This window comes from Durio zibethinus, chromosome 21 (assembly GCF_047325235.1).
Source record: "Durio zibethinus cultivar Kanyao isolate XHJ-2024 chromosome 21, ASM4732523v1, whole genome shotgun sequence".
NCBI classification, from domain to species: Eukaryota; Viridiplantae; Streptophyta; class Magnoliopsida; order Malvales; family Malvaceae; genus Durio; species Durio zibethinus.
The window spans coordinates 22,352,186-22,364,878 of NC_143182.1; the positions used below are offsets into that span (position 1 = coordinate 22,352,186).

The 12,693-nt window shown below is 28.7% G+C and overlaps 1 protein-coding gene and 1 pseudogene across 4 annotated transcripts; both read right to left on the reverse strand.

The window, feature by feature from the left end:
- Positions 1–673: 673 nt before the first annotated feature.
- LOC111305802 (uncharacterized) lies at positions 674–5,471 on the reverse strand. 3 transcript variants are annotated; one of them, XM_089750354.1, is made up of 3 exons: positions 5,052–5,470; positions 2,368–2,605; positions 674–1,123 (listed from the first exon to the last, which is right to left on the reverse strand). In XM_089750354.1, the coding sequence occupies exons 1-3, from the start codon at positions 5,316–5,318 to the stop codon at positions 1,071–1,073; spliced, it is 558 nt and encodes a 185-aa protein (XP_089606480.1). In that variant the 5' UTR covers positions 5,319–5,470; the 3' UTR covers positions 674–1,070. The 3 variants fall into 3 exon arrangements, with proteins under 3 accessions (XP_089606480.1, XP_022759352.1, XP_089606479.1); XM_022903617.2 differs by having other exon boundaries at positions 674–1,415; positions 5,052–5,467; XM_089750353.1 differs by lacking the exon at positions 674–1,123 and adding an exon at positions 1,422–2,220 and having other exon boundaries at positions 5,052–5,471.
- A 1,658-nt stretch (positions 5,472–7,129) lies between these two features.
- On the reverse strand, positions 7,130–9,257 carry LOC111306338 (zinc finger protein 4 pseudogene; annotated as a pseudogene). Its single transcript, XR_016331347.1, has 2 exons — positions 9,044–9,257; positions 7,130–8,309 (listed from the first exon to the last, which is right to left on the reverse strand). The product of XR_016331347.1 is annotated as a zinc finger protein 4 pseudogene (transcript).
- Between the last annotated feature and the right edge of the window lie 3,436 nt (positions 9,258–12,693).

Sequence of the window (12,693 nt, forward strand, 5' to 3'; positions counted from 1 at the left end):
ATAAAATAATAAAAATAAAATTATTAAAATTAGGTTTTAATTAATTTTTATTATATTATTTGTTATTTTTTAATTTATAAATTATTTTTGTTTTGATTGTGAATATTTTCAATTCTAGCCAAAACGGAACTTTGCACCGGTGGAAGGCACCTACTATTCTACCACTAGACAAATAGTGCTTTATTATTATTTATTTTATTATTTCTTAAAATATAAAATTAAATTAACCTTATATTTATTATGTATAATTGTAAAAAAAAAATGATTAATTGAAAAAATATCACATTCTTTATAATTTATATGAAATTCATTAGAAGGAGAATTTCAACAATTATTATGTCATGTTGTTTATCATTAACTAATTCATTCATCTAAACAAATTACACAAATTTTTAATTTTCATTAAAACATAAATAAATAAAAATAAAAATAACTTAAAAATTATACTCACAATTTATATGTTTATAAAAAAAAAAACCATATTGAATTGGACTTCAACTTTGATTTATTATTATTAATTGATTCAGCTATTTACCACACATTTGCAGAGCATCACTTACGTAAATCATACTCTAAAAAACATGTTAGAAATAAACATGGGAACAAATTAGATTTGTCAATCTATAATACGACACAGCAACACAACATGAACACAATATCAAACACGAAGATGACATAGTTCAAAATTTTAGCAACAAAAATTTTAACAAAACTAAAATGATACATTTTATGTTTTCATGTCGACACGAATTATTATACGTAATTTTCGTGTATAACACGATACAAATACATGAATTTCAATATTTTACACAACAAGCCAGGTCTAGAATAAACCAAACTCCATTCAGTACAATATACAATAGATCCATAGCAACCATGGTTTCCACTACAAGCTAAGCATCCATCCATCTAGAGGAACAACTATAAGTGTACAACACCATTCATCCATAATGGAATGAAGAACATACCAAAATTTTCTGGAAAATGAAAGATAAGATAAAGAGGAAAATCGAGCATCTTACCAGCAAGTAGACTACGTAATTGGACAACCAGTAATACTATCTCGTTATCTATGATTCTGGAACCATTTCTAAATTGGCAAACACCTTCACATGCTTCGGATCTGTGAACAAGAATCAGCATCTGTCAACATATAGATGCACAGAAGCTGTCAAATAAATAAGCACAAGCAGAACTTGTACAAATATTGAAAGCATCTAGGATTTCTTGAAGATGGGGACTTATGTTCACAAAAGCATTTCAATCTGAAACTTTGTCCAGTTACTGGTAGCGTCGGGCATGCCGAGCATGAGAGTAAGCTGAAAGAGCTGATCCAGTCATGCTCAATGAATGCTTAGCCAGGCCCATACTTTTCTTAGTACCCAACCATACAGCCCAAAAGAATCCAACCCAACCTGATTCATATTGAAATATCAATGGAAAAGCACTAGTTCATATTTTTCAAGTTGCATAAGAAAAAAGCTAAAAACAATATTCACTGTGAAGAATCTCAAGCTTCATGTTGAAACGGGTTGAGATATCAATTAGGATGGCATGGAACACCATAATCACTTAATATTACCCAATTAGGTTAAAAATGCTAACAGTGCCACAAAAGGATGGCAATTGGCGCAAAAGAGACAGAAAACAGCGTGAATAGACTCAATAACAAAACTCCCAGAATGTGCATTACGATGAATCTCAACTTTCCGTTGAAACATCTTACCTCATTGCAATTCCAAGGACAAGACACATCAGAATAGCATGAATTAGTAATTGCAAAAACACACAGCAACCATGGTGCATGTGAGAATGCAAACTCACACACATAAAGGTAACCACTCAAACATTAAGCGAACTTAGTCAATAAAAGGCATATAGGTTATTCTTCTGTGCTTGTTGCTGGGCAAAGCAATACAGCATGAGAGAGGGAGAGAGAGCAAGAGAGACTAATTAATGAACTAATCATGGTGAAGATGGAAGATAGGAACAAATTTACTTTCCAATCTTGTACATCCTAGGTTTCTGTCGTATCTTCTTCTGTCAATTTTCTGTCTTTGCAGCACTGAAGGACCACAAACATACTTGAAGGAGAAAAACATGGAAATAATTTTCCCCAACATAATGTATACAGCAAATTCTTGCTACTTTATTTGGCTTACCATCTAAAACAATCCGTATAAATGCCATAGGACTGATATCCATCCAGGGTCATAGATTCTAGAAAAAATTTATAAAGAAAAAAGTTCAACCCTAATTAGAGAAATAAATGAAAAGGCTTCATCTTGTGGTTACCAAGCCAAACATGAAAATTGGATGTTATAAACAGGAAAAGCAAAATCTAATACAGTGCTTAGAGAGATGTACCTGTAGCTATAAGAACAGCTACAATTGCTGAAATTGTTGCAATTGAAATAACAAATGCAGCAACTGATAAGGCCCCAATATAAATAGCTGTTACACAGGAAAAGAAAAAAGCCAAGAAGCATCCTGCAATTGCCAAAGAGATGAGGAGAGAGATAATGATGGCATTGACAGTTGCAGCAAGAAAGAAAAGCAAAAATACGAGCAATCCTGTCAAGGTAAGAAGAGTAATTGTCCCAACCTGCAGAAATGTTGGTAAAAGGGAAAAAATCAGAGGACTTATGAAGAATGTGAATTAAGGCAGGTAAAGGCAAGAGCACGGGCAAGTGAAGCACAGTAATATATGTGATCAAAATCAAAGGTCACTTATTTATCATAACTAGATATCAATATAAGCTGCAAGAAATAGGAGAAGCTTGGTGTATAAAAGATACACAAAGAAGTTGGAAGCACAACCGTAGAAAAATTATAAAGTCCAGAAGGCACGCAAGCAATTCCAAACTCATACCACAATATGTAACTCAGGTATGCAACCATCATGAATTTAAGTTTTCCATGTCAGTAGGCTAAGAAAAAGCTTATGAAGGAAACAGAATAGGCAGGCATCCAATTTTCAAAGAAAAAATTTGCAGCAGGGAAGTTGAATCAAGTGTAGATGTTAGCATCCAGAAATCTGAAGTACAAGGAAGAAACCGGTGTTGAAATTTCATATATCATTGAACTTTCAAACACTTAAGGAGCTTCAACCCATCAATGCTTTATATGTAACGCACTTCAACTTCCAAGGTCCATTTCTCCCATTTGACTTTAACCATTATCCCACGTTAATATATGGTGACTTTGCATCCTTCCACATCACAACCCTAACATTCTCTTTGATTCCACTTTTCCTAGTAAGGTGTTTGAACAAGAATCATCCAAGCTTCTAAAATGGATGAGTTTTCTTTATTTGTCTTAGAACGGTCTAAATGAACTTTGAAAGAAACTGTTCACTTGATCTTCGCAACTTTAACTCTTAGAAGGATAACATCTCCAATACACTTTTCCTCAAGAGCACATGACAAAGTAAACTACTCATTTATAGGATCTTCTCTTATTGCCTATTTGATTTAACACTACTTTCTTTTTTGTACTCTTTATTTCAGATTTTTGTTTCATATTTATCGTCAATCATTGGAAACAACATAGCTTTGTCTCTTCAAGCCTCTCTGTCCACCCAACCCAAACAAGTGCATTGATATACACACAAAAGAACTCAATTTGAGGATGTTTTTCTCGAAATCAAAAGTAGTCCCATCGTGTTTGCAATCTGTCAACTTAACAATCTATCTCTCACCCCAGGTATCAAAGTCCTCCACAATCCTTCAAAACCATACTCATCAAAGCTCCATTTGGTTGTTGTTCTTGTTATAGCTTCTTTAAAAGTTGCTCTAAACCGAAATCATATTTGATTAAAAATGAACAAAAAAAAAATGCAAGGCCAACTCTAACACAATTATTCTATATGGTAGTAAAATCATGTATAGTGTAGTTTGCAGAAGTGAAATATTGTTACTTTGATTGTTAAGAAATACACCTTTCATTTTGCTTTTCACTTTGAAATTTGAATATTAATAACAATAAGGGTAAATTTTATAAATGACCCATGAACTATAATGAAATGTTCAATATGACATCTAAAATTTAAAAATATCTAATGTGGGTACTTGAACTATAAATTTGTTAACTAATACAGTATTCATTCTAACGTGGTTAGCTCCAAATGATAACATGTGATAGACAAATAACACTCCAAGAATCATATTAGTTAACATATTCATAATTTAGATACCAGAATAAAGATTTTTAAAATTTAAATATCACACTGAACATTTCACTATAATTCATATAGTTGAGGGTCATTTGTAACATTATCCCTAATAATAATAAGCTTCGAATTGAATCATACCCTACACCTTACCCTTTTTATTTATTACCAACAAATTTTTAAGAGAATAAAATCAAATTTGTAAGGAATTTTACAAAATTCACATAGGAATAGCAATGGTGCGGATATCCGCTATTTCTACGATATCTGAATTTGTTTAATATTTATAATATCTGAATCCATTTAAATACCCGTTTAAGTTTAATATCACTATCCAAATTCAAATCCATTTAAATAAGCACTATCAATTTAAATATCCGAATTCATTAAAATATTTGTTTATTTAAATTTTTTGTCAAAATATAAAATAAATAATAATTTAATTTAAAATTCAAGTTTACTTTTAATTAATAACAAATAAAAATTATTTTTTAAGATCCAAAATTTTTTATAGATATAAAATTTTATATATTTTATATGTAAACGGATAACAGATTCGGATATCCATTATCATTCATTAAAATTTAAACAGATTCAGATATTAGATATTCAAATATACTATTCGTATCCATTTCAAATCTGTCTAAATCTTTTATCTGAATCCGTTAATTATCCATTTATAGCTATCCAAATTCGACATAAACAGATTAGGTAATATCCATTTATTTACTATCCATTGCCATCCCTAAATTCACATAAGTTTGGTGAACGAAAGCAAGCAATGATTAAGAATGCAGTATTTTTAGTAATCTATCAATTCTAAAGCAGAAGAAAAGATCAAGAAATTATTTAACTAAATAATTTTAAAAAAAGCCCTCACAGAAACGACGAGAAGAGCACGAAGAGGGCTGCCTCTACGAGCCCACTGTAGAACATTCTGGCCAGTGTTTCTTGAGGCTTCGCCGAGACGAGGACAATTCTCAGAAGTGGAGATCTTGATCCGCTGCAGCAGAGAATTGGATGCAGATGAAGCCGCATCCGGGAAGATGATCATCGAAATCAAACGGTGGAGAACGACGTAGAGCGTTTCTTCCCCATGGCTGCCCTTGTTTTCGTCTACGGTCGCGTCGTTCACTGGCTCCGCCATTGCGTATGTGTTTTTACTTACTGTAACTTGAAGAATGAAGAAGGAAGATCGAAGATTGACAATTAACGCAGCTCCAACGACCCGAAGAAGAGAATCACTTTTCTGGTTGGTGGTTGGGATTTATTTTGTTTAATTTATTAATCAAGACATTGAATATTCTAGAAAGGTTCACGAAGTTTTATAATAAACATATTAAATTAAAATTAAAATAAAAAATCAAAATAAATGAAATTTTTTGTTATATAAATAAATTGAATAAAAATTAAAAAAATTAATAAATTTGATATATTTTTAAGTAAATATTTTTAATAAAAATTTTAACGACTATAAATACATTGATTAAAATTGAATTATAAATAATATTTTTAATAATTTTTTATATATTATTAATTTTTCTATTAAATTTTATTAATATATTATTTTAAATTTTTTATTAAAATTTTTATTAAATTATTTTTTAAATAATTTCACATAAGTTTTGCGTGGAATATTCTGTTTCAAATAAACGTCGTAACTGGGGCGGGTCTTACCCAGTTTGAGTTGACTCACTTATGTCAAAAATTCTTTTTAGATTAATAAATATTCATCAATTTAATTTTAAAGTCATTCATATTGAATTATTTTAAATTAAATTAAATTATTTCAGATTTAAACTGAACAAATTTGTGATGTTGAAATTTTTTTATTAAATTAAATTAGATTTTATTTGGATAAATTAAATTAAATTTTTAAATTAAAATTAATTTTATCAATTTTATCTCAAATAACTATTTTATTTTTGAAAAATTATTTCATTCGCAATAGTTTAGTTTTTAGACTTCACATGAAGCATATTATGAGTAGAGTATAAATAATACGTTAAAGCTTGTAAATTCAGTTTGTTTATTATTAAGTCGAATTTAAATTTTAACAATTTAATTTATCAAGTAAATTGAGTTTGAATATCTTAATATTCGGATCAAATAATTTGTAAGTTTAATCGAGTTTTTAAATTTTAATATATTTTAATTATTTTAATTAAAAATTATTATTTTATTTTTATATATATTAATTTAAATTCAAACTTGAGTTTGAATACGTAATTGAGCTCATTTTTATTAAAAAAATCTAATTAAATAATTTTAAATAATTCAATTTTTATTTTTAATCAAACACAAATTTAAAAATTAAAATTTGATTAAATTTGAGTTAGAGGTGCGAAAAAAATTAAAAAAACTAAAAATTGATTTGAAATCGTAATATTCAGTTTAATTTGAATCTTTTTTTTTTTTTTAGTTTAGATTAAGTTCATATATTACATATATATATATATATATATTAGGTTTAGATTGAATTTCAAATCAAAAAATGACAAATTAAAAAAAAAATGAATCGAATTATATATTTTTTAATTTTAATTTTTTAAAAATTTTTATAAAATAAAATAAAATAAAATAATAATTTTATATCAAAATTTACTTAAATATATTACAATTTTATATTAAAATAATATATAAAAAATAAAAAACTAAATATCAATAAATTAAACTAAACCAATAAAATTTAATTTAATTTAGATCAAATAAAAGTTTGATTCAAATTCGGATCGATTTTAAAATTTTATAATATTATGCAATATCTAAAATAAATCAAATGAATCAAATCTGATCCGAACAATTACTATCTCTAATTTAAGTAAAATTTTAAGTAATAAATTTTGAGTCAAGTTCGAATTTGAATTCAAATTTTTCGTTTCGATTTAATTAGATTTTTTTTTTTTATGAAATCTGTAGACTGTCAGACCTATAGTTTTCAAACACAATCGTGCCTTTTGTATTTGTAACTCACCGCGCTTGGCCATAAAAGCAGGTTCAAACTTTTACAACAATCTATTTCGTCTCACTTTTTGTAAAGAAGGGTTGAGAATATGATCAAATGTTCGATCAGCATTAGAAACTTCAGAAACCGATTACAAGCACAGGAGCTCCAAAACAATCCTCGAGAAGCTCTTATACACTGGCAAACATTCTTTAACACCAAATGAAGATCAGGGAAAGCAAAAACTAGCTGTTGGCTAGGCATAGTTTCGCTGTACAAAGAGTCAGAAACTTGGTTTTCAAGAGACAAGCCTCAAAGTTTCAGGGTGAGATCTGGTGCTGAACTTTCCAAGTCTACTTGTTGAGTAACCTCCATAAAATTCATATTTGAACTTCCAGGCAGCTCAAAACCTGGATGACTATTACTATTACCTGCCTCAGCTATCTGACGGAAACTACCAGGCCACAACAGATCTGCCTCATCATCTTCCATGAATATGGGCAAACCCAAATAGCCATGATCAAATCTTGTATTGTTTCTTGAATCTGGTGGTCTTGCTGCTGGTACAAAGCTTTGGTGTGCTGAACCGTGTGCTTTGATTCCCAAGGACCCGAAAGAGGTTCCATGCAGAGGCAGAGTAGCCAGACTGGCATACCTCTCTGAGAAAATACTCATTCGCACTGCCCGCTTTGCCAATGTTCTTTCTCTTTTATGTGCATTCTGGTGGCCGCCAAGAGCCTGTGAACTAAAGAATTTGCGGTGGCAATAGTTGCAGGAAAAAACTCGTGGGATGGCTGACTCTGTAGTGCGCAATGCAGGGTCATTGCTACTCTCACTTGTGCTTGACAATGAGAGTCCTACAGAATCCCTCCCTCCTCCTGACTCATCCAAATTAAAGCATAGAGTTAAATCAAGTAAAATTGGCCGTGAATTTGATTGCATCTCTAAGGGGTTTGTGAGATGAGAAGAGTTAGCAAGGCTGTCATTGGAAGGAGCAGCTGATGTTTCTTGGATGGACAAGTTTGAAGCTACTTGGCTGCTAACATCAGATTCGTTTTCTGAGGCCTCAACTTCAAGGTCAATAACTGGTTTCATGATTTAGTTTGGGGTAAAACCTAATCTACACTACATTCAAGCAATTGAGTCAGTCGAACTAACATTCTTCAGCAACAGAATCATCTCCACCTGCATTTTCTGAGACATGAGGAATATTTGATGCCTTGTAGTTAAAACTTCAGTCAATGGATAGACAAATCAAAGTATAAACAAGCAAAAAAGTTGAAATAAAAATTAAATATGTAGTTCTAAATGTTCTTGGCCGTGTTACTGTACGGCCCCCATTCCATTTACAACTCCATCACTTCTAACTACTCCAGCAATTGCCAATTTTAGCCTGTTTTTACATAATCATTACCGGCTTTCCCTCTCTTAAAAACCCAAGAGCACTGTTTTCAAGGACGCTTCAATTCACCTGTTATTTTCCTCAGGATTCTTACAAGTACAGGTTTCAAAAGCATTTCAGTTAGGCTTGAAGAGGCAAAGAACAAATGCAAGTTAATCGTTTTTCCTACAATTCCAAGGGAAAGTAACTTCATGGCCAATGGTTTGGCTGATTTAGGAGTTGACAGGCAACAACCTTTTCTAGCTTTTTTAAGAGAGTTGGCGTGGTTGTTGGCTTCACTAAAAAATAGTGAAATTTATATATGAAACCGAATAGGTGATTGGTGCAAAAACCAGATAAAAGCAAGTGAATCATGAGTCACGACTATAAAATTGCATGCAAAAATCACATTAGTTTATAAAACACTTCACCAATACAGGAGAAGAGCTGCCGCTGATGATTAATAACGTTGAAATTGGATTTCTCCAAAACTTCTAAGATTCAAAACAGGAAAAGAAAGAGGAGAAAAAGGCAGAGAGTTTAATACCATGATGAACAAGTGGTTAGCTAGTTTTGGTCAGCTGGGGAATGACCAAACACAGACTGCTTGTGTCTGAAATTGGAGAAATCCATGTTCTTTTTATGGCTGATCATCACAGGACAAAAAACACTGAAACAGGAGAGTTGAAAGATAAAGAAAAAGGAAGGAAAAAGGAGAGTGAGAGGAAAGGAGAGGAAATGGGTGGGTATTTGATGTTTAATTATGGAAAAGCTAAGGTAAGAGGAGAGTGGGAGGGGACAGTGGTGGGACGTCAGACAAGTCAGAGAAAATAAATAAAAGGCTAATTTGTGTTGCGATAAATTACACGCACACAGTTTTCCTTTTTAAAAAAATTACACGATATGATTTAAAAAATTTCTAACGTAATATCTTAATTATAAATTTATTTTATTAATTAATATAATATTTAATTTTAATATAATTATTTTTAAATAATAATATGGTACAAATAAATAATTTATTTTTAATATTACTAACTGATAATACATAATAAAAATATAATTTTTCAAATATAATATTAATTAATAAATTTATAATTTAAATATTATATTAAATATTTTTAAAATTTAATAATATTAAATATTTTATTCAGAATTTTAATCTTTATAAAAAAACCAAACAATTGCTTCCACTGATATACAAGTGTATAGATTGGAGAAAATTTTTTTTTATCAATTATTGTGTAGGCCATCTCCTTCAAATTTTTTTTATAATTTTGCTTAATGATCAATAAACTTTTGTATCGTATTACTTAATAAATTAATTAAATATTTGTCAAGTTATTTGATAAATCGAGATAAAATATATGGTTTGATCAATTAAAATTCAAATACTCATTGTGAAAATTCATTTAAGTCATTTAATTTATTTATAAATATAAATTAAATTAAATTAACTTTAAAATAAATTTAAATTTTAGTCAATCAAATTTCAAATTTTCATTAATTATCTAATTAAATTTCACCCATATGAATTATTATTATTTATGTCTAATTAAAATGAAATAATTTAAAGAAAGAGTTTTTTGGAACTTTTTAACCTTAAATCACCTATTATCGTGAATAAAGAGTTTCTCAAAACCATTTCACACACAATTTGGGAAACAAGTCCAAGAGAGTAATTGAGAAAAAAAATCTAAAATAATCAAATCTTTAGAGCTCTCCAACAAGTCCATGAAAATATATTTGAAGAATAAAGTCTCTGGAACTCTAAAATTTCAATAAGGAATTTGAAGAACAAAGTTTCCAATAATTTCTAAATTGAAACTAAAATTAAAAAATTCTAAGAATTTCTAAATCGAGATCAAATTTCAACATTCCATGAATTCTTAAATTGAGATCATATCTCATAATTACAAGAATACCTAAATCTGAGATCAAATTCTAAGAATTTCAAAAAACTATAAATTTTGAGATAAAATATATTTAATTCAAGAATAAGACCCTTTAAGAGAATTTCTTAAATAAGAGATTTTTGTTGCTTGTACTTGGATAATTTAAAATTGTAATTTATCTTCAAACATTTTTTATTATATTTTAAAAAATATATGTGTATAATAAGTACACATGATATGGTCATAGATAGCATAGCATCAGCGGAAAAGAAATGGGGAATAGCAAAAACAAGTTAAAAACACAAAATAATTAGCAAAGTTGATGAAGAAAAGAGTTTTTGTCAATTAGGGTTTGAAGTGAAAAATAATTTCAATATGTAATCTTTAATCCAACATATTCGTATTCACATAGGATGGTACACCTTTAAATCGTCAAAAGAATTAAATCTAAAAAAAAAAAAAAAAGCTTGAAAAGACCCAACTTATAGTATAAAAAATTTATAGCTTCATTTAGCCTCACAAATAATTCTCACTTTCTCTCTCCACTTTGAAAAGTGTATGTTTAGATAATTCAATAATGCATAGTATTAAAGATGGCAATTTATATATTTATATCATATAAAATATAAAAATTTATATATTTATATTATATTTTATAATTTTATCTATATGAAAATATAAAATATTTTTTTTATTTTATTAAATTTATATATAATTATTACTTTTATATTATATTTATACCATATTATCGTATTATATTTTAAAATTATTAAATCTTAACTATTTTCATTCATAAGATTCATCCTATTTGTTAACTAATTAATCATTCTTAATTGTATCTAATACCAATAGATGCTTTTTTATTAATTTCTTGAAACAACCTTACCAACCAAAAATCAAAGGCACATGTCCCTTCCCAGTTGGACATTATTTTATTTTGCATTATTACTACTTTTTCTTTTATTTATTTAATCCCATTGTACAAGTTTTACTTACTTTCATGGTCTTATAAACGGACACGTCAATCAATTCCTTTTCACTCATCCTGGAGACATTTCTTTAGCTTTCTTTTTATTACCTTAAACAAATTTTAGATTTTTAGATTCGATGAATTGTGTGGACAAATCTTTTAAAAGATCAATTAGGTTTAATCCAATTCAATCTAATCCATGAATAAATTTAATAAACAAATTCTTCTATAAATATTCATGAATTTTTTTCTTAAATTATACATCCATTAAATCTTTCTAAAGCTCAACCGTTTTTGATTTATTAAATTTTTTAATTTTATCCACATGAAATTTTATTCAAACTAATTTTTCAATGTAATTTAAAATCACTTATAACTCAACTATTATTAATTAAAAATTATTAATATTTTTAATATTTAAAATTTAACACTTATAATTATTTTATCCTTCAAAATTAAATTTTTTTTAGACAAAAAATCTTGGGCGAGATCAATTTGATTTTCAACTTTAGCTTCAAATGGAGCACTTAGCTATATTCTTCCATTTTATATTGAAGTAGCCATGAGATACCTAACCATTAGGTCTTAGAAGCCTAAGCACATGTTTGATGAGGTTAAATGTTATTAATACTAAAAAGAATAAAATGTCTGGTGGCAATAAAAAGCAATGCCCCTTAAACCAATACAGTCTCGACGTATACTCCAATATTCCATTTGATCTAATTGAAATATGCACGTACAAAAAACAAAAGTGAAACGAACCTGTTCATTTCTCGAGACAAAAAGACTCGACTCTTGTTTGCACGTGACTCGATGCTGTGATTAGTGTTGGCAATCTCAAATACAATTCAATTACATTATACAAATTAAAAATATAAAAATAATATAATTTAAAATTTTAATAAAATAAAATAATTTATTTTATATTTTTATATCAATACAAGATATATAATTTTTATATAAAATTTGATATAAATACATAAATTATTAATATTTTATATTACATAAACGTACAAATGACTAGATCTATTAAAAATGGCAATTTAATTTTTAGTCTTGCAATTACAGACAGTTCAACCTTGGCGCCGATCGGTGCGCTTTCCCAGACGTCTGCTCAGGCTTTTGATGCAACTTCCGATCGAACTGGTCCCCCACCACCAGGCACCCACCATGCTCATCCACACGGCACTATAGTTGTTGTGGAGACATATAATAATCTATATAATTAATGTATGGCTAATGAAGTATTATTGGACATTCTTAATTGACTCTTATTATTTAGGCTCATGCTTCATTGCTTTTATCATTGTTTATTACAAAAATATAGCATAT